This window comes from Mixophyes fleayi, chromosome 3 (genome assembly GCF_038048845.1).
Source record: "Mixophyes fleayi isolate aMixFle1 chromosome 3, aMixFle1.hap1, whole genome shotgun sequence".
Classification (NCBI taxonomy): domain Eukaryota; kingdom Metazoa; phylum Chordata; class Amphibia; order Anura; family Limnodynastidae; genus Mixophyes; species Mixophyes fleayi.
The window spans coordinates 340,778,405-340,804,457 of NC_134404.1; the positions used below are offsets into that span (position 1 = coordinate 340,778,405).

General features: G+C 42.5%; 1 protein-coding gene across 2 annotated transcripts in view; it reads right to left on the reverse strand.

Annotated features, from left to right (window-relative positions):
* The window catches only part of LOC142145000 (kinesin-like protein KIF6), a 102,316-nt gene that overhangs the window by 12,865 nt on the left and 63,398 nt on the right, over positions 1-26,053 (reverse strand). For both annotated transcript variants that reach the window (XM_075204420.1, XM_075204419.1), the window contains exons 10-13: positions 8,611-8,661; positions 4,467-4,551; positions 2,523-2,658; positions 2,381-2,439 (exon numbers count right to left, since the gene is read on the reverse strand). In XM_075204420.1, coding sequence (XP_075060521.1) covers positions 2,381-2,439; positions 2,523-2,658; positions 4,467-4,551; positions 8,611-8,661 — 331 coding nt within the window. The remainder of the gene's footprint in view (positions 1-2,380; positions 2,440-2,522; positions 2,659-4,466; positions 4,552-8,610; positions 8,662-26,053) is intronic.

The window sequence follows — 26,053 nt, forward strand, 5'->3', positions numbered from 1 at the left end:
AAAGTGAACGGAGATTTGGGGATCCCTAATGGTATATGGATTACTAGTATGAACTCTATATTATATATCAGCCAAGATAATGCCTTATGTATCATGTATTGGTAACAAGGATTCTCTCTATAGCGCAATTCTAGTGTACAGGGGTTATTAGAATGCTCTCTGCATTATGTAGCAGCCACTTTCATACTTTCTATATAGTACAGTAATTACTAGCGTACTCTCTAGATTGTACAGTGATGACTAGAAAGTTATCAGTATTATGCAGCAGCCACTAGAATGTTCTCTGTATTGTAAAGTGATTACTTGAATGTTCTCTGTGTTTTACAGTGATTATTAGAATACTCTCTGTTTTGTACAGTGACTACAATGTTCGCTAAATTGTACAATGATTACTAGAATGTTCTCTATATTGTAGAGTGATTACTAGAATGCTCTCTGTATTGTAGAGTGATTACTAGAATGCTCTCTTTATTGTACTGTGACTACTAGAATGTTCTCTGTATTGTACAGTGATGAACAGAATATGGATGATGTATAGTACATTAGCATGGCTATCAACACATGCACGTGAGTCCACAGAACATGACACACGTGTAACATTATCCTGGGACACAAAGCACCTGCACGTAAGTCCACAGAACATGACACACGTGTAACATTATCCTGGGACACAAAGCACCTGCACGTGAGTCCACAGAACATGACACACGTGTAACATTATCCTGGGACACAAAGCACCTGCACGTGAGTCCACAGAACATGACACACATGTAACATTATCCTGGGACACAAAGCACCTGCACGTGAGTCCACAGAACATGATACACATGTAACATTATCCTGGGACACAAAGCACCTGCATGTGAGTCCACAGAACATGATACACATGTACCATTATCCTGGGACACAAACCACGGATGCAGCTTTGTGAAAATCTGATCATGAGACATTTGAGAGGCTTTTCCAGGCTCCCATCTATACAACATATCACATGGATGTACCGGCACCAGGACAAGCTGCCCCAGCTTCCACTGGAGGAGTTGGGACAATCCCTGTAAGTAAGATTACGTGCCAACATCAGCTGTATCAGGAGAAGTCTACACAGGCCAGACACGTCCGGGAACACGTGGAAACATCCTGTGGGACTGCTGCCTGCAACACTAACCGGGCGATACAATTACTGCTCAGAATATACCATAACCCACTGATTAATATGGACCAGGCCCCCGGGGGTAATAAAACTGATTCAGTGATTTGTTTTGTCACCATCAGGAAAGGTGAAGTCTGATTCTGCTGCTTGGGAGTGTAGTGCACCCCAAACACCACCTGAAATATCCCTCTGTCATTCTCAGGCTCCAGAGAACAGCGCAGTAACTGGAAGCCCCTCCGCAGGATGCACATTACCCCCTGTACCCCAGCTTACACACCAAGCTGTCCCAGATAGTTTACATGACACAAACACAAAGCATTAATATGAATGGGCCCATGAAAACGTAGCACATTTACCCCTAGAGAAACGTATTTACAGAATGTCTCATAATATAAGATAGATTACTGTGACCTCCTCCTCTCTGGCCTGGCCATCTTCTGCATGCCCCGTTAGTGTATTCTCAATGCTGCTGCCCGCCTTATATCTCTCTCCCGCGCTCTGTCTCTGCCAGTCTCTGCACTGTATCCCCGTGGCCTACAGAATTAAATTTAAACTTCTCACCCTCACCTTCAAAGCTCTCATCCACTCTTCCAACCTCATCAATACCCCACTCCTCGCTGCCCCCTTTGATCTACCAATGACCACCACTTCAATACCTCTCTGATCACCTCTACCAACTTCCTTCTTGGGGACTGTGCCCTGGCTGTTTCCAGTCTCTCCAAAACTTCAAGCATTCTCTTAAAACTCACTTCTTTAGTCAAACCTATCAGCCCTTCTAACTCCTTTATATCTGCTATGACCTCCACTCCCCCACTCGCTACCATCATATTCGTATCTCCCCCTTCCCTTTAGAATGTAAGCTCTCAGGACCAGACCCTCTTTCCTTGTGTTTTCCTTCTCTGTACCTCTTGGCTGCTTCCCCAGCCCTGTTGTCTTAAGCCTGAGTCTACTTCACGTTGGACTTTATATCACATTCACTCACCATCCTGTAAATAACCTGATCAGCATTATCAAGTTATCTGTGTAATCTGTTAATTAATAGATGTCTGGTCTGTATAATTATGCTTAACTTAATAATGTATTATGTAGTATATTGTGGATCATTGTTGCTGCCTCTATTTTATATACTACCATAAATTTCATGTATGGCACTGTGGACAATTTATGGATAAACAGAAGTATTATAAATATAAGATAATAATATTAGCAGGTCCTCTCTGGGCTGCGTACCTGTGAGAGGGCTGTTGGACAGATGATGAAGAGTCACTCTTGGTCTCTGCTGGACTATTCTGCAGGAAGAAGAAATCACATTATGGTGTAACTCTGGCTTCCTCGTATTCCTGGGGGGGGTCTATAGACGGGTCTATGTTACCTGGAGGGTCAAAGCTTCCTCAGACCACCACTCCTCGAAGTCCTTCTGCAGTCTGACCTTGGCCTTCTCCAGGAGAAGCTGCAAGTGTTCGATCTCAGTCTTCAGACCTTTGAGGCGACTGAAATGTGTCTTATATCTGAGATACAATGAAAAGAGATCATATAATGGATAGAGCCAGTATCGCTATAAGACTTCATAGTAATAGGCATAAATGGCAGTATTGATGGGGCATCCTTTACTGGTGCATCTTAAAAATGACATCATCATGTTCCAGTTTAATGGGGGGTCAATCCACTTCACCCCCTTTCTCTGCACTGTGTGGACCTCAGATGATATCAGGAGAAGGTGCCAGAGTGGCTGCCATTGGCCGCGGGGCTTCCATATGTCATAACATCAGTGCACAAGCGCAATAGGAGGGAACGCAAATTCGCCACGCAGCTAAGCTGCGGCCATTGTGGCTGCCTGGTCCCTCTCTGTGGGTGCCTATAACGGAGAGGAAGGGTGTTTACCCGGGGGAGCCGCTGTCACCAAACTGGAATGCGGCTTTGTAAGAATCAAATATTTACATTACATTTAAGGTTTTGTGGCTCCTTAAAAAAATAACTCCAAACACACCAGTACTTCTGTACATAAAGTGATTTGGCTAGGCCACTAGGTGGGGACACCTGGTCAACAATTAGAGAAAGGATCTCCAAGACCTCTATTTCCTCCCTTGTGAAAGAAAACGCTTATACAATATATTTCTGGTGGTATTTGGTGCCTACTAGCCTGAAAAGGATATACAAAACCACCTCTACTTGTGTTGGGGAACGGGGGTCCTTCCTTCATATCTGTTGGTCCTGCCTAAAAATTGCTCTGTTCTGGGATGTTGTGGCCTCTCTAATCAGTGCACAGCGCTGCGGAATTAGTGGCGCTGTACAAATAGATAATGATGATAATACTCAGGTCCAGATCTCTAAATGTCCCTGGTCTTCTCTCCCGGGTTCTTCGATAGATGTTCTGGACAAGCATTCTGAGAGACTGTCTGTACAGATCCTTAATGCGGCCAGATGCTTAATGGTCAAGAACTAGAAGAACCCGGACCCCCCCCCCCTCCCTTTAGAACTTTTAAATAAGATTTGGTTTCTGGCGTCCATGGAAAAAATATCTGCATATTTGAATAATAAATCCCTTAAATCTTCCCAAATCTGGTTTATTTATAATAGTTCCTCTGCTTCCAATATTTCCAGTGCTCATTCCCAGGATGTCTCGACCCTCTTCATATAAATTCACCCAGTAGAGTGATTTGATTATTGGCTAATATCGATTTCAGTCCCCTTAGAAATAGCCCATTGACTGCCGGGGGTCCCAATGCTATGTCTCAATTATTCCTCCCCCTCCCCTTCCTTTTACAATATAAAAATGTCACACTCCTGCACATCTCATAGTGGTATTGGTCTACCTATTCCTTAATTTGGCCAGCTACCTGAATGTATAACCTGCTCATTTCCTTAAATTGCATATTGCACCATTTCTGGGGGTAAATGTATTAGCTTTCGATTTTTGCAAGTCACCGCTATTTGGAGAGTTTGCAATTTAAAGCGGCAATGGCTTTAAAGGAAAAACAAAGCCTTTAAAGCCATTGCTGCTTTAAATTTTCACTACAAACTCGCTAAATAGCTGCGATTTGCACAAATCGGAGGTGAATACATTTACCCCCTGGGCGTTATATTTTCGCTGTCTGGCCCTCACGGCTCTTACTATGCTTGTGTATATTGTGTGATGGATATTATAAATTAAGTTCTTAACAAAGATAACTCCATTGATACCAAGTAGGGGTTTCATGTGAGGTTGAGTGCTGGGACATAGTCCTACACGAGGGGTTGTGATTATAGGAGCGGAGGCGGATAATCCGCACTCTATACACATATAATTACACCATTTCCCCACAATCCCTGAGCGTACCGCTTCTTCTCCTCTTCCATGTCAGCGCGCAGCTCTTCCTCCGCTGGATCATACTTGTTCAGTTCATCAGGCGAGCTGGAAACACCTAGAGGATGTTTGGAATATGATAAAATGCTTTGGCAGGGACAGGACTCAGCTCCTGGCCGCTCACTCACTAGCAGTATAATATAGTAATGTAACAGTGCAGGGAATCCAGGGAGCGGAAACATCTTGGAGCAGAGTCAGGTGAAACAAAAGAAAAAAGCATTTGGGGTCATTTACGAACAGATGACGCATCCGAAATCAGCGCACCTTGCTCTACATTGTTCTGTCCTGAACACATTTAGATTTACACCCCAATGAGGGTGACGACCACTTATGTATCTTTAAAAATGGCCACATTCGTGCAAAAGTAGGATCTTGGTGCCACAATAAAGTATTATTACTGTTGCACGTTATCAGCCTCATTGTGCTGCATCTGTGCATGGGGAACAGAAGGAGCATAAGACTGAACAGTCCTGATATCTCCTCATGCATTGCTCATTACCCCCTCACTTAGCTGAGATCAGGAAACCTTGGTACAGACCCGTCACCCTTATTATACATTGCAGTGAGCTGTGTAACAGATATATTCTGTGCTGCTATATAAACACCTCCTCCAAGGTAAGGTGAAATCACGTTACTTTCTGCCATGAGGAATGGCTGAGAGTTACCCTGTTACCCTAAGTCTTGCCCTATCTGCACCCCTTCGAGCTGATATAGATGTCCAGCTACTGTCACAGACTCCTGATTATACATAGAGAATACACTGACCAGCTACTCGCTGCCAGTCACACAGGGTAAACATATGTGACTGTGCTGTCCTACCGCACAAAGCCCTACGCGGTGTACAAAATGGGACACAGCAGCGGAACTGTGACCTGTTCCTGTATGAGAGAGGCCATGAGACTGATAGACATGTTCCTGCATGAGAGAGGCCGTGAAACTGATAGACATGTTCCTGCATGAGAAAGGCCGTGAGACTGATAGACATGTTCCTGCATGAGAGAGGCCGTGAGACTGATAGACATGTTCCTGCATGAGAGAGGCTGTGAGACTGATAGACATGTTTCTGCATGAGAGAGGCTGTGAGACTGATAGACATGTTCCTGCATGAGAGAGGCTGTGAGACTGATAGACATGTTCCTGCATGAGAGAGGCTGTGAGACTGATAGACATGTTCCTGCATGAGAGAGGCTGTGAGACTGATAGACATGTTCCTGCATGAGAGAGGCTGTGAGACTGATAGACATGTTCCTGTATGAGAGAGGCCGTGAGACTGATAGACATGTTCCTCTATGAGAGAGGTTACACGGCTGCATAACACAACTGTTTTCTGGACTCGTCACTAGCGCCATTACCTAGCTAGGTGTATTAATACTGTACACAGCCGTAGATTGTGATGTTACCCGGTGTATGTGTTACGATGTTACAAGAGGGAATCGGACATGTGTTGCAGCATCTGACAGCGCCTGTTGTCTGTTCACAAACGCTCTAGTCATCAATACGAATTGATGTCAGAGAAAACACAATGTGTGTCAGTAACATCCTCATATCAGTGGTATTATTGAATAACGGAATTCAGCAAATGTTCTACCTCTCAGGGAAGGAGGAAACTTAGTAACAAAAATCTTATTGATGGGAAAAATGTTGAAGTTTTTTAAAAGTTCTGCAAGTTATTGACAGAAAAAGGGGATGCACCTGAATTTCCCTATGGTACTTCCACCTGACTGCGGTCGATTGGGATATCGGCAGAAGAAGCTTCACCAGTGGCCACAAATATCCACAATTGCCATTGAAATACCTTCCTTCCGATGTTCTAGAGGCAATATCCTGGGATATCTCGATGTATCACAGGTGTGTCTTAGTGAAACAGTCATTCTGCCTGTTAACGCCTGACACTTAATCCAGCAATGTTTGGTAAAATCTAATGGTGTACTAAAAATCATTAACTAAAATGTAAATTAATACATGTGTTAATACATTGATATAAACTGCACACGCATCTAATAAACATACTGCTAGATATAAACCACACACGCATCTAATAAACAGACTGCTAGATATAAACCGCACACGCATCTAATAAACAGACTGCTAGATATAACCCGCACACGCATCTAATAAACAGACTGCTAGATATAACCCGCACACGCATCTAATAAACAGACTGCTAGATATAACCCGCACACGCATCTAATAAACAGACTGCTAGATATAACCCGCACACGCATCTAATAAACATACTGCTAGATATAACCCGCACACGCATCTAATAAACAGACTGCTAGATATAAACCGCACACGCATCTAATAAACATACTGCTAGATATAAACCACACACGCATCTAATAAACAGACTGCTAGATATAAACCGCACACGCATCTAATAAACAGACTGCTAGATATAACCCGCACACGCATCTAATAAACAGACTGCTAGATATAACCCGCACACGCATCTAATAAACAGACTGCTAGATATAACCCGCACACGCATCTAATAAACAGACTGCTAGATATAACCCGCACACGCATCTAATAAACAGACTGCTAGATATAACCCGCACACGCATTTAATAAACAGACTGCTTGATATAACCCGCACACGCATTTAATAAACAGACTGCTACAGCACGGACTGTTCCCCGCTGTAGTCGCATTGATTGTGATCTTCTTACCACCTACACAATATAAAGGAGTGGGGTTAGATCCAGCCAGGATCCCTCCCGGCTACACACAGAATTACAGGAACAAAGAGAGGTCTTCCAGCTAATAGATCTTGTCAGATTATAGGTTTATGCTCTCAATGCCGGATTAAAATACATTTTCCTTGGAACAAAGACTAAAAGCTGATTCTGGACAGAAAGAAGGAAAATTAGGTTACAAAAGAAAAAACAGCAATCAGAGTAAGGAATGGAAAGAGAAAAACAACAACTGTATCTCTATCTCCACTTTATATTAATGCTCATTGCTGCCAAGTCTGAGGTCTATGGTCTCTGATAGCTGGTGAGCCTCCCATAGACAGGATACACAGCAACGTTCAAACAATCAAATATGGGCAGAAATGGATTTAACATTGTGCCAAATATTTTCTTTTAACTAAAGTGCAACGCTTATGTAAAACATTCCGGATTATAACTGTACAGCCCGATTTACTCTATGCAAAGACTGGAGACAATTTATCTACATACCATTTACACAGTGTACCCTGGAAAATCTAAATATTAATTTTTTTCTAGAAAAGGAGCTTAAATGTTAGTAATTATTCAGGTCGAGTGCTCAGTTAGAATGTTCAGTAAGATCGCAGGTTGAGTGCTCAGTTAAAATGTTCAGTAAGATCGCAGGTTGAGTGCTCAGTTAGAATGTCCAGTAAGATCGCAGGTTGAGTGCTCAGTTAGAATGTTCAGTAAGATCGCAGGTTGAGTGCTCAGTTAGAATGTTCAATTCGGTTAGAGTGTTAAGTAAATGTTGAGGTGAAGTGTTCAGTTACAGTGTTCAGTATGTGTTCAGGTCAAGTGCTCAGTTAGAATGTTCAGCAAGATCGCAGGTTGAGTGCACAGTTAGATTGAGCAGCAAGTGTTTAGGTGGAGTGCTCAGTTAGAATGCTCAGAGCCTCTCCCAAAAAGGAACATGTTCAGCTACAAGTTTCATTTAGTACATATAGTGAACATTGTAAATGAATACTGAATCTGGACACATATAGAGGTATCACATGGCAGCACTGCTACAATCTAGAAACGCACAGCTTTCATAAGAGCTCAATTGCTACCATCGTGATATATTGCAGTTACTGGGGAAAACCCCGTCTTACAAGAGCAGTTAACCTTGAAAACATTGCTCCTATCACTTCAATGATAGTGTTTGTGTTGTTATGAATGACGTGCTTTTGGAGATGGAAATTTGCAGCACCTAAGTGTTCAGGTCCAGCATCCATTTAGAATGTGCAGGAAGTGTGCTGTTCGGGCACTCTATTAGAATGTTCAGTATGTAAAGGAATGCATCCTGAGAACATCATGCAGTTGAAATTGCAGCTATAACTGTCATTAGAGATGAAGCCAGCGCTGTACACGACGGGCTATTAAGCTGATAATTACTCTTTTGTCTGCACATCTGTCAGACTTACCTAAGGCCGCCCTCTGCATTCTCTGCTGTTCTACTTCTGCTTTCAGGTGGTCTTTAAGGGATAGAAACAGAAAGATATTTCATTTACAATATTTTACATTTTGCTTCCGTTAGAAATCCTTCACATATGAGTAAAACATCAATCACAGCAATATATTACTATTAACTAACATTGCTGCAACAGTGTTTCTCCGATACATGAACATTGTTACCTACAGCACTGTGTGCAGACAGAAAGCTGTCAAATTCACCCCTGTTCCCATGCAACATTAATACATAATTTGCAATCATCCATCTTCATAAAAAACAAATAAAGGAATCAGGAAACACACGTTACAATGAGGAAAACATTGTGCATGCAATGATACATACATTGTTCCTGGGAAGTGTTGTCATACATGGCTGTGTCCCACACATGTGCACTGTCACAGTGTTGTCAGTATGGATGTGTAATAAGAAATCTATTTTCCAGACAAGCTGGGTCAGCGTCATTAATAGACTTAGTTTGTACAGGTGGAGATAGCCCTCCTGATGATACTGGAAAGTCACAATATGATACTTTCCAGGATACCCCTATTGAGGGCTGTAACAGGGTAATATATTCAGTCCAGCAAACTGAACTGACCTGGAGAGTAAGTGGGACAGCCATGGGCACGTGCGAGCCCCCTGTCAGCTGCCTTCCTTAGGGGGAGGCTGTAATGAAGGGAACATATCACATATACCTGTAGTTGTTTATCTATTAACCATTATTCTGTAACAATGTAATGTATAGATTCTCTGCATATCCCCAGGAGCTCAGGCAGTCATAATATTTGTCTGTAAGAGGCTGGAGTTGTACTGTGGATCAGCTCTGATCATTCTCCCTACACAACACAGTAATAATACCTTCTGCCTCTGTATGATGATTGGGAACTAGAGGAAGAATCACAGACGCGCGGTGGAATGTTACTGTGAGAGGAGGTGGAGCCTTAACCTCAAATTGATTTTATGGGACAATTCCCTTCTCCAACTATCTTTCAACTGTGCCACAGTTATCTCCAAAGTGGCACAGTCACAGTTATCCCCAAAGTGGCGCAGCCACAGTTATCCCCAAAGTGGCACAGTCACAGTCATCCCCAAAGTGGCGCAGCCACAGTTATCCCCAAAGTGGCGCAGCCACAGTTATCCCCAAAGTGGCGCAGCCACAGTTATCCCCAAAGTGGCACAGTCACAGTCATCCCCAAAGTGGCGCAGCCACAGTTATCCCCAAAGTGGCGCAGCCAGTTATCCCCAAAGTGGCACAGCCACAGTTATCCCCAAAGTGGCGCAGCCACAGTTATCCCCAATGTGGCACAGCCACAGTTATCCCCAAAGTGGCACTGTGTATCCCCAAAGTGGCACAGCCACAGTTATCCTCAATGTGGCACAGCCACAGTTATCCCCAAAGTGGCGCAGCCACAGTTATCCCCAAAGTGGCACAGCCACAGTTATCCCCAATGTGCCACAGCCACAACTAAACCCCAAATGTCGCAGCCACAGGTAGAGGCACAGCCAAGCCCCGTTACCCTCTGGCTGCCACGTTACTTGCACTGCAGTCATACAGCTATAACCCGGGTATTTCTGCAACAGTCTTCAAATAAAACAGTAAAGAAAACACAACACAAAACTAAAAAACTGTTACAATCATGTTGTAAAGCACCAAAATAAGTATTTATCACCGACATTCTCCAAAGGGAGAACACATAGTTCTTCTAGTGATCTCTTATACTGGTTTTTGTTTTTTATGTATTTTTAATATAAATCGGGCTAATATAACGGATTCTGAGAACTCCCGGCTACCTCCTGGCTCCCTTCATATAAACACTTCCCCATACCCACTTCTAGTCAATATAAAGATATAATATATGTCCGGCTTCATCACATTTTCCCATTGTGACAAAGAATTCTGTTTGCAATTTAAATCATCCATCATATTTTTATGTTTATGGTTTTCAAACTCACAGATTTCTTTTGTTTGCTTTTCATTTGGAAATCAGAAATACATATTTATTTCTTAATTTACAAAAGCTGAAAAGGCAGATTATATATCGGGAAACAGCTGAGCCCTTTGTGATGTCTAAAACTGTTTTCATTTATACACCCCCCGGCGGTCACTGGGCAATGCCACAACTGTCTCTGTCTAGGATTGTGTTATAGGGAGAAGCAATACAATGAAATAAAATGATAAATTGTGGTACGTAAAATAAAGACATCCCCGATTTTCTTTATTGGATATAAATGAGAATTAAATGAGCAGTATTGAAGAAGAAAAAAAAGGATGATTAATCTATCAGATGACACTGTTACATATACAGACATGTACAAATCTCACACCCACATTCACAAAATGTCACACAAAGCGACATGAAAAAGTAACGCAAGAAAGTGCCCCAATGAATACAAAATAAAAGGTTCCATGCATCGTTATAAAATATCATATGTATAAAGGTTTCTTTCTGATACAATTACATACGACCCCTTAGAGATTATTAAAAAATGATAAGCGTGTTCCTTGTCACTAATTCCATATCAGATCATTAACCATCTATAAATAGCCATTAATAGAGCAGGACTTCTCCTGGCAGAGATCCTGCTGACTTCAGAGATAACACTTCCTAAGATGTGGAGTCATATGTAGCTTGTCTTGGCTAAACTGTCCACTGGGGAAACGCAGAAAGCGTTCAGCGTGCAGCTCGCTGTCAGGAAACCTTGACAGATCTGTTAGTTTTGGCAACGTGTTTGAGACTGAGGCACCAAAGAGGTAGAGAGGAGAAGATCAAGAGATACTTGTGCTTGTTCAATGAATAATGTGACACGGCGCAGGTCTGGAGGAAGAACGCTCTGAACCAACAAAACATTATCTAATCCCTTTTATGTGGCTTGTTCTGGAGCTAAAATATACAGATTATTAGTGTGATTTAATACGTGCACTTGAGGCTTCAGCAGGTGTGTGATGTCACTGTGTGTGGAAGATGTCGGCTGAGACTCACCTGAGACCAAGGAAGAAAGGTAATTTAGGGATAGCCGGCATCCTGGATCCAGTACAAATATGCTGGTGGTTATACCCATGTACCAAAGGGAATGTTTTTTGGTTTCTCACCAAGGGGTAAATTTATCAGGCTGCGGGTTTGAAAAAGTGGAGATGTTGCCTATAGCAACCAATCAGATTCTAGCTGTCATTTTGTAGAGTGTACTAAATAAATGATAACTAGAATCTGATTGGTTGCTATAGGCAACATCTCCACTCTTTCAAACCCATAGCTTGATACATTTACCCTATAGTAGATTACCCAATACAACGACTTTAAGAGGGAGATTAACTTCCCGCGATGAGGTGAGTGGACACAGCGATGTTCGGCTGTGCGCGATGCCAGCATTTACCATAGGAATATCCTTTTACTTTTCCTCGCACCCATATGGTGTTCAAGAAAAAATGAGAGGAGATTCCAGCCATAACATCAACGAGATGCGTCTCCGCGGATGTTCCAGAGACACCTCGAACCGAACTGAATCTCTCCCCTTAAATGTATAGAAGTTGCCAAATATCAATGAATGAAAATGTATTTATAAAAAGGTTGAAAAGACCAAAATCTGTAAAAAACAAAACAAAACGGGGTTTGGCGGATTTAGGGCTTCAACCAATTTTTTTTTCATAATCTGGAAACCCAAGTCCGAGATACCAGTCCCAGTGACTGGCAGATGATAGTGACATTCAGAAGTGTGCAGATGGAAGGGTTCAGGATTTTATGGAGCACCCGAACCAAATAGTACAAACTCTATGGACAGAGGATGTAGGATTCACACACACAGCTGGAGATAGTTGTACTACAATCACCAATCACACTATGCTCGCTGTAAATTAAGACCAAAGAATTCTTAATACGTTCAGAGCTTTGAATAAAGAACATTGCACAGTGCTGCTGGTCAACAGGGAAAAATAGGGACATTTCCAGAGACAAAGCTTGCAAAGTTGGGACAGTTGGCAGATGACCACTTACCACTAGGGCCATATATTGGAAGCTCTGAATGATTATGCTGCGAGCAGCGAGACAACGCTACACAGACATTGCTCTCTATTTCGTCATAATCCCATCCGCTCTATTATAATTTTACCACCTCTTATACTAATATTACTCCATAGTTCTGCTCTCTGCTCTAATCCACGGTTCCTCTCTCTGCAGACATCTATATTAGGCAAATACAATAATGTTGTCATCCTCACATTACCTGTATATAAAGTGTAATCCTCTGCATGCAGACAGCGCTGTGGATGTAATGATCACGCTGAACCAGGGCCAAGCCGAACATCATGAAATATCTCAGCCTCTACATCAACCCCATAACAATATCAGCGTCACTGAGCCAGAACGTATGTCTTAGGCCAGGCAGCTTTTATTAGCAGGATTAAGGTAAGATACGGGCCATTTGGTTCTGTCTGGAGTATACTTAAATCATTGGTGTTTTTGAATAAAACTCTCTCTCTCTAATGGATTATATGAGGGTTGCACTACAGGCTGATTAATAACATATCACAGATGTGATTTTATCTACAGAAAATAAATGACTAACTCAAGATTAAGCAGAGAGGACACTGAGCCATTCCTAGCTAGGAGGATGACACGGAGGGATAAACACACTTAGCTTACCCCACAGGACTGAAAAACCAGTATCTATTCCAAGGGAAACTCTTTCTAGACAGCAGTGATTAGATTTTCACCTTGATTAATATCCAGGAACGCAGAAAATGAGGAACAGTACCGTGGAATGGATCTAATGAAAGGATAGAGGGTTCACTGAATAAATGTTCATATACGAGGAATATATTTTAGGTAGGTAATAATATAAAGTCAATAGATGCAGACATACATTGTGGATACATGACAGATGGTGTGACGATAGCCGGCATTGATACATTCTTATTTGTGGAAGGGAGATACGCACACTTGAGGCCGCAGATATACACGGGACACTTGTAGACATGATCCACCAGATTTACACAATTGGGCAGTCTTCATTTCAACATTGAAGAATTAAGCCAGCACTTGGTTAATACGATATTATACACGGTACCAGCTGCACAGCAACAAAAATGCCCTATATGTATACAAAACAAAAAAGACAATTGTTGTCACCGCTTATCCTTAACACTGCACATCTGTGTGTTAATGAAAACATGAGGTATTGGTTCATATTTTGATCAAAACGTTTAAGCCTGCATCCCAGTGTCAAGGACACCTCATTGAGTTACCCTTGATGCTGGGATGCAGGCTTAAATGTTTTAAGGACAAGTACTGACAACAATTGTCTTTTCATTTCAACAGTGTTGAGTGAACTGTGTGTCCAGAAGCCTTGCACTGTGTTGATAATTAGGGAACACCGTCAAGTTTGCTTCATCCCAACTAGCTGTCTGGCCTTTATATAGCTCAAGTGCGGAGAATATATAACACTTTACCGTTGCCCCAGGAACAAGGCGGAATCTAGCTACACACGCAGAGTATCCAAGTGCGTGCATCATTGGTGTAAAGTCCAAGTATATTGGTACAAATGGAAAACATCTACATCCTTTCCTCAGTTGTAATGAATAGCCCAGTGGGAAAAATCATCCCTGGTATATACAAAATATTTAGTTCAGCATAAAACAAATGATATAAAAGATATATGTGTTATTATACTAATATGTGATACGGATCCGTGTATCAGTTTCAGAGATCCAGTCAGGACCCTATCCACACACTGCCAGGAATACATACCGTTCACTTACAGCCTTTAGGGGTCTATATCTCAATAGGAGAAAATTCAGATGCAGGAGCCTATTTACCAAGGACAGCGGCAGGCTAGCTCACGCATACGCGGAGGATCCCTGCTCTGGTCCGGTGATTGGTAAGTGTACTCTTACCGCTACTGCCCAGTGCCGCCGGGGAGCTTCGCTGCCCTGGAGACAATTTTTTGAAAGAAGATTTTTGATCCGAACGAAAGTCTAGCTTAATAGCAGGTCTTGTAAAATAGGCGCCATTAGTTTTAATTAGCATCACCAATGAGACCGAAAATGTGCCTATGTTTTGGGTAACTCCTGCTAATTCGGGAACCCTGACTCCAAATTATACCAGATAAGCACACTCCCTGTATTCGGTATGCTTCTCTGGCAATCAATGACACATTACTGCTCTTATCCGTCAGCGAGTCCTTAGATACATGGGGGCATATTTAATAAAGCACGATAGTGCTTTTAACGGATAATTAAGGTCCCACAGTGTCCTCCGCAAATTTATTAAGGGGGCATCGCAGCAGATATCATGGATATCTGCTGCTTTGCACTCCTCTTCGTTTTTGGGAGCAGTCACCATTCAACAGAATGGTGACTGCTCCTGGCCGCAATCTAACAAGTCCCGAAAAAACATTTTTTTCGGGAACTTGTCATGTTAATGTACCAGCTGCAGCTGGCGTACATGAGGAAATCTAATGCTGTCAGCTCTGCTCCGGAGAGCAGAGCTGGACAGCGCATGTGTGGAGGGATCACATGATCCCTCTCTGTCACTCACAGCTCTCTCTCTGCAACTATCGTTGCAGAGACAGAGAGGGGATTTGTGTGTGCATGTCCAGTTCTTGGAACTGGACATGCGCAATTGAAGAGTAAGGAGAAGACCCGAAGACAGCGCTTCCGAAGAGGCAGGCAAGTATGATTTTTTTTTCACAGAAACAGCAGATTATCGGGACTGCTGTTTCTGTACTCCGGTTTTGATAAATTTGAGAAATGAATCAATACTTATCCGTCCGATAAGGATTGATAACCATTTCTCTATTTCAACGTTAAATGATAAATGTGCCCCATGGTTTGTGTGAGCTAATTACTTTTGCCCTGTACCTCCAGATTTTTTCGCGTTTATACATGAGCCCCTTTGACTTTTAATTTCCCTGTTCATTACTTCACGTAGAGGAGAAAAGCAATACTGGCATCCTGGGTCATTATTACGCTATTGCTATTTGCTTTTCTGCTTTCAATAACTCTTTGAGTGTAATTTTATAGTAAAACAATATTTGTACAAATGTATTTTCCCTACTGCTGCAGTGTTGAACGGCTGATTGATGGGAGGGTTTGACGGGTCACTGTTAGTCTGAAGGAACGCCTCTGCCAAGCAGCGCACATGCCAGCAAGTTATTACTCGTATATAACTCAGGTTTAATACAGAGCTGGAAGGGAAAAGCTATCAGAGTTATTACTTTCTTTTTCTGCATTTGTAATTCAGCTCTTCAAAACAGATTTGTGTTATATATACAGATCCATATTATATAACAGAAAAATCCAGTGTAAATTAAAAGGATATTACAAAACTGCAAAATGTTCAGTGTATTTATAAATATATATACATATATAGGACAGAGCTTAGGGCAAACAGGGGAAAGAACTTCAACGTGACCTGTTATGCCCTTATTATCTACAGTAGAGGCTAGAATAGTCCTTATACTATACAAGTAATACTAAGTGCTCCCTCAAAACTCCTCATGTTTGCCTACTCCCCCGCAGTCTAAGAAAACTACCTCCTCCAGCCCCACCTGCTCCTTCCACCACCCCCATCGTCTCCGTCTGGTTCTTAGTCCCTCTAGATTGTTAGCTCTCTGGAGCAGTACCCTCCCTACCTCCTGTCTCCTTTCCTCACCTCCTTGTCCTATATAGGTTATAACTTGTGTCTTCTGCTAGTGTTTGTTCTCTTGGTCCAATATTTATTTGTATTATGTTCTGTTTGTATATCGCTGACTGTACCGCGCTGCGGAATCTGTTGCGTCTCATAAATAAAGAATGTAAAGTCTTCTGTAAACAGAGGCTACTGACTGGGGTGTAGCGGCCCCACTCTGTGCAACAGACGCAGTTTCGCCAATGCTATCACATGCACAGTTTAGTCAAAACTGAGACTTCGCTACACATACTCGCCAACTCTTCCGGGATGTCCGGGAGACTCCTGGATTCCGGGTGGGTCTCCCGGACTCCCGGGAGCGTATGTCATCACTTCCTAATGAAGTTGGCAGAATTAGATCAGATTGGCCAAAATGACGCGATTTTCTGAGCCGCACCCTCACACGCCCACTTCCTTCCGCAGCTCTCGGACACCGACTGCCATAATTTGGCAAGTATGCTGTAAGTTAGTAGACATGTCCTTGTATCTCTGTGTAAAAAAGTCTTTATATGGTCAAGAAACATCTGGTTAATGACATTACTGCTAATTATTGCTGATAGAACCATTTCTTCTTAATATAGTTTACATAATATTAATAATAATAATAATTATAAATCCTATACATTAAGCACTTCTACAGATAGGAAACTGAATATATCGGCAGAAGGAGAGAAGATACAGGCAGAAGGAGAGAGGATACAGACAAGGGAGAGGATATAGACAGGAGAGAGGATACCGGCAGAAGGAGAGAGGATACCGGCAGAAGGAGAGAGGATACCGGCAGAAGGAGAGAGGATACCGGCAGAAGGAGAGAGGATATCGGCAGAAGGAGAGAGGATATCGGCAGAAGGAGAGAGGATATTGACAAAAGGGGAAAGGATACAGACAGAAGGGGAGAGGATACAGATAGAAGGAGAGAGGATACCGGCAGAAGGAAAGAGGATATCGGCCGAAGGAGAGAGGATACTGACAAAAGGGGAAAGGATACAGACAGAAGGGGAGAGGATACAGATAGAAGGAGAGAGGATACCGGCAGAAGTAAAGAGGATATCGGCAGAAGGAGAGAGGATACTGACAAAAGGGGAAAGGATACAGATAGAAGGAGAGAGGATACCGGCAGAAGGAAAGAGGATACCGATAGAAGGAGAGAGGATACCGATAGAAGGAGAGAGGATATCGGCAGAAGGAGAGAGGATACAGACAGGAGAGAGGATATCGGCAGAAGGAGAGAGGATACAGACAGGAGAGAGGATATCGGCAGAAGGAGAGAGGATATCGGCAGAAGGAGAGAGGATACTGACAAAAGGAGAGAGGATATCATCAGAAGGAGAGAGGATACTGACAGAAGGGGAGAGGATACAGATAGAAGGAGAGAGGATACCGGCAGAAGGAAAGAGGATACAGACAGAAGGGGAGATGATACAGACAGAAGGAGAGAGGATATAGACAGAAGGAAAGAGGATAGCGGCAGAAGGAGAGAGGATAGCGGCAGAAGGAGAGAGGATAGCGGCAGAAGGAGAGAGGATAGAGGCAGAAGGAGAGAGGATAGCGGCAGAAGGAGAGAGGATAGCGGCGAAGGAGAGGAAACCAACAGAAGGAAAGAAGATATCGGCAAAAAGGAAAGATGGTGCTAGTAGAAGCAGAGAGGATACGCACAGATAAATACCTTTGTGTGTCTATGGTATGTGTGAATTGAATGGCTTTGAATAGAGGCAAAATTTATGAATTAGAAATATCACATCATCTGCATCTCCAAAAATTATAGATTTGATGTAGGGGATGATCAGGAATAACTGAAACATAAACTTCTGCAATCACTTTGCCAACAATAAATACTGCCACTGATATTACATGTGAGCTATATAATACAATGATCGGGTATAGTGGTATAACTACAAGTGTCACCGGGTCAGTGGATCACACCTGTAAGTGACAAATTTCACACTGACCAGGTCACCGATCGGACAAATCACCCGACACACAGATCGATGTCAGAACGTGAAACGCGGAGACACTGCTGACCAAAATAACATCATTACTTCAGGAATACGCTCAACTGGAAATGTTCAGTAGTAAAAGTAACGAGCTGATATAAAAACACCGCACACTCATAAAATGCTTGTGTCGTCGCCAGCACTTTTCCTGGACTTACTGCAGGAATGCAGAGCATTGCCACGGACATTCTCACTATTTACATTGCACAATGTCAGGCATTATCGCAGGAATACCCTGCTAAATCCAGCTCGTTAGTAGGAGAATGTTGCAGAAGGATCAGAGTAACCATGTTCTGTTCAACTGTTTGTTTTTCCACTCTTGTTGACCCTTCTTGGTTGTATCTCTAACCCAAAAATGATTTTATAAATGAATAACAATGTAAAACCAAGCCAGCGAGGGAACGGTCGGGGTGTTGACCACAGTATGGCGTTAACAATAAGATATTCTGATGGTTCTCATAAATACACAACTATTCCAAGTATGGCTTTTCTATGATAATTTAGTTACTATTTCCAGCAGCAGAGTGAAGTAAACAAGAATGTGCCTGGCGGTAGCAGCGGATATTGGTCTCTGATAAGGACATGTTTATCAGGACACAGCATAACCTTTGGAGACGAATACACCTCGGATAGAACCATTTAAATGTGTGGTACAAATATTTATAGAATTAAATATGCTGACTGCCCAAAGAATGGAACCTGCACAACACTTTTACCTTGACTGAGCCTCCAGGAAACCTGGATGTTACAACTCTAGTATATATTGTAACAAACAGACATTTACAGAAAATGTTGCTTGTCAAATAGGAAAAAAATATTTCCAGGTATGGGATCTATTATTCGGAATACTGTGATGAGACAGTGACTGTAGGATGAGACACTTGATAATGTGTATGACATACCTCCTCATTACCTCGTGGAGCAGTGCTCCTCATAGTGACCATATGAGACCCATAGGACCTGAATCATTAAGGAGAGCAAAGCCAAAAAAAATTAGTAACTTTGCACCTTGGAAAAACCAAGTTGCATTGGAGGGGGGAGATAAATTTAAAATGTGGGGGTAGATTTATATTTGAGTAGGGCATGTCCTAGATCAACTTTAAATTTCAGTGTAAAAACAAAGCTAAATTTACTCTTTATTTTGTCTTACTCTTCTTAATGACTCAGGTCCATCATGATTATCTTTGTGTGTATAATATTCTCCTCATTTACTTGTATTGCAGTGCTCCTCATAGTAAATGTAGGAGGAGATATTGCGGATTATGTCTGTGTATGACATACGATACGTCCCCTAGTCGCACAATAGTAAAATGAGGGTGAAATGAGGGTATATTTGAAGGAACAAAAGTTGTATGTAAATCGCGGGATCTAGGCTGTGACCCGGCTTTTGCGTCATTCTTACCAGCCATTTAAACATTTATGTTTTTCTCCCAATACAACGGCTTGTTTCATAAACCTGCTGTCTGTGTCAGACATTTCTATGTACTTCTTCTAACTGGTTTATACATTTACTTGGGGTGAACTTGTAGCTACATGGAGCAATGGACAGTATGAAAGTACTGATGTCTGCCACTTCCACCGTGGCATGGTTTCACGTTATTATATTCCCACCCACCAACAAGAGCATACCTGACATGTCTATCTCTGTTGATCACATGACCATAAATCCCACCCCACAAGCTCGCTGCCTAGGTGTAATCCTTGACTCACGCCTATCCTTTGTTCCCCACATTGACTCTATATCTAAATCATGTTACATACATCTAAAAAACATTTCCAGAATTAGCACATATCTCACACAAGACACTGCAAAAACCTTAATTCATGCACTTATCATCTCCCGCATTGACTATTGCAATTCCCTCCTTACTGGTCTTCCCAAAAACAGACTCAAACCCCTACAATCTATATTGCACGCTGCGGCAAGACTGATTTTCCTTGCAAATCGTTATTCCTCTGTTGAATCACTCTGTATGTCTCTACACTAGTGGCCTGTTTTCTACCGAATCCAATATAAAATACTCTTACTAACCTACAAGGCCATCAACAAAGCTGCACCAACATACACCTCCTCTATTGTCTCAAAATATCTCCCAACTCGGCAACTCCGTTCTACACAAGATCTGCGTCTCTCATCCACCCTCATTACATCCTCCCATTCCCGATTACAGGACTTTTTCCGGGCTGCACCCACTCTATGGAATTCTCTCCCTCGCACAATAAGACTACAAACTTTCAAGCGTTCTCTGAAAACCCACCTCTTCAGACAAGCTTATAATATTCCTCAACCACCCTCTTAACCTCACTACATTACCCTATTACCACCTGTTATACAACTACCCCCTGACCAACATTGTTGTGTTACAGGATCATTTAGCTTATGAGTCACTTTTACCTTTGCAGTCTGGCTGGGCCGACTGCAAATGTAGACTTAACCTCATGTGTCAAACTCCCATTGTCCCATAGATTGTAAGCTTGCGAGCAGCCTTCTCACCTCTTTGTCTGTTTTACCTAGTTTGTTTATTTAGTTTACAATGGTTGTCCCCAATTGTAAAGCGCTACGGAATATGTTGGCGCTATATAAATAAATAATGATGATGATGATGATAATTATACGTGGTGATAGCGCCTCACAGAATCAGGCATCCATCATACATGGTCCGGCTGCAGCCAATCATTTACCTTGTACATATCTTGGTTTATCATCGCACCTATCAAAGAACACTATGACAGTACTGTGCTTACAGAGCCATTATCTGCCCTGTACATTCCTGATGTGCTTAATGTGATTATTAGTGAGCTGTCTGGGTTTTTATAATACATATAATGCAGGGTCTAATATAGTCCCATAGGCAAAGTCCCTTTTTTGTCCACTGATCACAGAATAGACACATTTTAAAAAATGTAGATTTCCTTCTATACATCTCTCGTGTTTGCATCTTAAATGCTTTAGAAGTGAAGGATTTATACCCAATGGTGTTTGATCAATGCAAGTGTAACACCAGTAAACGTATGTATGTGATACCAGAGGGAATGAGGCCTTAATGTAATGCGCAAAATGAGGGGAGGATGGCTGATTATAGGAACCGCACTGGCTCCCAGCCCCGCTAGCTATAGGAACAGACACAGGACTGGTTATAGGCACACTACTAGTTATAGGCACTGGGTATAGACACAGCACTGGTTATAGGCACACTACTAGTTATAGGCACTGGGTATAGGCAGAGCACTGAGTATAATGGTGGCACTGGTTATAGGCCCACCAATCGCTATAGGCCCGGCACTGGTTAATGCTGGAGGCTGAGACCCACACAAAGAGGTGCAGGTGTTTTATTTTCTCACACGCTCACAGTGAGCAGATACGGCTGATGTCAGTGTATAATGAATGTAATCTCAGGGCCTCTGTGGGCAGAATGCAGGTGGTCCATCAAGGGTAATCTGGAGCAGGTTAGACCCTGTGGAGGCAGATGCAGACAGATACAGGCTGGAGGGCAGGGGCAGGCTGGGCTGGGGGGCATCTGCCTCCCCCCAGCCGGTCCCATAATGTGCTACCTAGGGCTGGGTCACTGGGCAACCTGCATTTTTTTCCTTTAAAATTGTCTGCTGAGTCGAGTCTTACCCCCCCGGGCCAAAATGTGCCAGCCCTCCCCTGCTGGAGGGTCTCAAGATAATCTGGGGAGTTAATCTGTTTATGCAGCATTATCTCAGTATAATGGAGATAACCCAGCAATCACTGGTGCTCTATGCGTTGGGCTTTGTATCATTCTTCTGGTATGTTCTGCATCTGCGTCATGTGTTGTGTGTAGAACATGCAGAATGACTGTCTCTGTCTATACCATGAACACAAATAGTACATTAAGTTGTGTACACTGTTACAGTCTTATACGATGCGAAAAGTGTTGATAAAAATCACAATTATAATAATGTATAATTTTGAGTTATAAATATGTAACATTCAGTCTGTGACAATATTCTCCAACATTAGGTTTTGTGAATGTTCCACCCAATATTACAACAATACGGCCTGTCTGATATAGCACGAGAACAATCATTTATTAACTGGACTTTACATACATATCAACATTTATTCTGGACAATCCACACACATTGGCTGCATACAATATTCAAGCAACAGTCAATTACCCCTGGAGTCGCTGGAGTGACACAATTGGGGAAAGTCATCCAACAGATGTATATGTGTAAGTAAAAGTCGTATAGTATAGGTCTAGGATCTACATTACGAGAGTGCCCAAGATCGAGAGCCATTAGACACTGACCCCAAATGATGAACAATGCCGAACTGTGAAGAGATGAACCCCCCAAATTATCAGAGTAGCCAAATCATGGATCCAATGTAGAACCTAAGAAATACAAAGTGTCACATTCATCTATTTTATTGCACGGTTCTATCTCAGCCCATGCGTGTCATTCACAATAATACGCTTTTATTGACAGTCTATGCAACTATTTCAAGAATAGTACACGGCTGTCCAAAACAAACACATCTGAAATCTATTTCCAACATCTGATTGCCAAATTAGCCAGCCAAGGAATTAATGGCAGAGTGGGGAAGAATTTCTTATAGTGAAGAAGCCCAGAATTCAAGGTGTTGGCCCTTTAATGCATCTCTGGTTTATTACAGAACGGGTTTGAAGCCGAACCAGTGGGTCAGATTAGGACCGGTTGGGCTCCTGGGCGGAGGGCCAGAGAGGCTATAAATTCATTGTTGCATGTAAGTTTGTCGATGGCTTGGGGTGAAGAGAGGATAGATGCAGCCTGGCTCTTCTACGTGACAGATTTGTGTTTGCAAAGAAGAAATGCACAACACACACACACAGGATAAACAGGATGTTCTGTTAGCGGATTGAGATCAGGAAAACACGCGTTGTGGGTGATTATCCTATCGTTCCCGCACGCGTATAACACATACACCCCTGTATACGGTAAACACTGTAATATATAACACAGAATTACAGCTTGCCTGAAACATGGTGAATGATAACGTGCTACAAGACCCGATGGGTAATTGGCAGCTTATATATAACCAACTGATTTGTATAGAACAAAATACAAGACTTTCTGTGGTTGCGACACAGTGAATCGGCTGTTGTGTAATTACGTGGCATCTATGTGTGTGATGATGGCGGCTTGGAAGACACGAACGTCGCCTGGACAATGGATATATTAGTGTAGTGTATTCTGCATCCAGCACAGGATCACAAATAGAAATGAGCCTGCTTACAAGTCTGTGCCCTATAACCAGTGTGTTCCAGCGTCCTCAGACCCGTCTGGTGTAAGGTTCGGCATCTAGGACCATGTGCTTTAGTTCCTGCTCCTCTTGGTGTCTTCTTGCTGCAGTATATTCCCAGCAATCTCCAGGTCTAGATAAGGCCCGCTCAATCACTGGAGATTGCTGGAGTATTTTGTGGTTTGTCCCTTGGTCCAGGCCTTCCTGTACCCTGGTCCTGTCTCAGTCCTGTGTATCCTGATGTCCCTGCTCCGGGGTCTGTCCTGACCGGCTGTTGCTGCTGTCCTTTGTGTTCCAGCCCTGGTCTTATTACCTTCTGTTCACAATACCAGGTCATGGGGACATCCTAGTACTGGAGGACAGGCTCAAGGTGAAAGGTGGCTGCTATAGGCACACCAGCAAGCTGTGACCGGGAGCTCAGTTTTCTGGTGATGGTTTGTACGACAGGTCCTTCCCTATACTATGTGTCGCTGTCTTGTCTGTTATATCCAAGTCCTGTCCTCATGTCCATTCTGACTCCTGGTCCTGACCCCAGCCTGTGTGACGACCCTTTTGTTTTCAATCCTCAGTAATATCTGTCATTCAGACGCTATATTCTGGCTTTTTTGACAGTTACCTTTTATTTGCTATGGTTTAATGATAGAGCTAAAGCTTTCCTGGGATACTCCCAACCTACCAATCCTGACAGCATACGCTGATCCCTACTGTGAAAGTCCCTTCACTATTCATTGTTCGCTTTGAACTCTACACAATGATTACATATATGGACTCTTCACAGGGATCACTCATCACTATCTGAGCTACTAGCAGAAGATACAACTTAGAACATATAGAAAACTTTACAAGAGGACGAGGAGGCGAGGACAGAACAGGAGAAGATCCTGCTCCTGAGAGTTCAAATACAGATGGAGAAATGAATGGAATGGGTAGGCGGAATGTGAGGAGGAGGTTGTTTTAGGGCACGAAGAGATGAGTTTTAGGGGTGCTTGAAAAATTGGAGGATGGGGGTAAGTCTGGTCAGACGGGACAAGGAATTCCAAATGTAGAGAGCAGCATGGGCGAAGTCCTGCAGGCGGGAGTGAGAGGAGCTGATAGTAGGTGGAGGAGGGACAGAGGTCATCAGCAGAACAAAGTGGACATGAAGGGGAGTATTTTTTGAGATGTTTGGAAATAAAGAATGTGGAGGCATTACCTGCAGGGGGGACAGACGCCTCTCAGGAAGGCCAGAGAGGAGGACATTGAAACAATCAAGGCATAGATGATAGCCTTGGAGACAACCAGGGTGATTCTTGGCAATGTTGCGCAGATGACGGCCACAGGATTGCTCAAGGGACTGAATATTGGGATAACCTACACTGTACATGTGTGCACCTTTACTGTCAGGCAGACTGCAAGCTATTCAGTGTTTACACTAGAGACTTAAAATACTTCAAAAGGCTCCATACTGTTATCTTCCATGAGTCACAAATTCTTGCCCACAAAGTCCATCCTTATAACAAACAGCACAATTTCTGAAAAGTTCCAGAAATGTTTAATATTTTGTGACTTTTACACGAAGAAAGAGACTGCTTACTCTTAACCGGTAAGGTCTAATTGCAATAACTGCTGAATAATATCCACTATGCCTATTTTATCTCAAGTTGAAATGATTCATTTTATAATCAAAATTGTACGTGTTTCATAGTAATAAAACTGTCACCACTAGAGGGCACCACTGATAAATCTGATCATATTATATAAACTAGCCCTATACAGTCCTTGTCCTGTCTTTATGAACAAAATACAACAAACTGTACACCACAGAATGAAAGCAATTACTATACTTTTATTCCTGATAATATAACTGCGGCTCCTCGTCAGACAAAACATTTTAACAAACAAACTCCCTCAGTGTTGAGGATTCAACATAAATAAAAAAAAGTGAACGGACGAATAGATGAGATGATGGTAGACGCCAGTAGATTACATCTGGGGAACATTTTCCTAAATAATTCTGGCAGGATCACTAAAGGAAGGTTTGTAGACATGGACATTTTGAGAACAACTGATGGGGGCATGCTTGTGATTAGGGGATGTAAATAACGGATTCTTCAACCAAAAAAATGTAAACCTCCGGGGGAACGTTAGGGCAAAACTCTGACTTGGAAAAATGACGAGGGGAGCGAGATCCATCACTTCTGATTGAAGCCAAATTCTAGGAACAAGGCTCTTTTGTGTCTATCAGAAATGTTGTACTCATTTCTCCGAGCTGCAAATGAATATTTTGTAATGGTGACGGTAATATAAGGAGGGCAGGAGAAAGTGGGTCACTGACACCTGTCACCATGTAATCCAAATACTGGAATACAAATAGGACCAAGAAATGGTGCTAGAAACATTGTCAATTAAAGTCAGATTTGAATGAACAGTTGTCCTCTTCTGCTCTCTGAATACTTTCTGTAAACATTCAGGGCCTGAGTCATTAAGGAAAGCAAAAAAAAAAAAGTGAGTAACTTTACACATTGGCAAAACCAT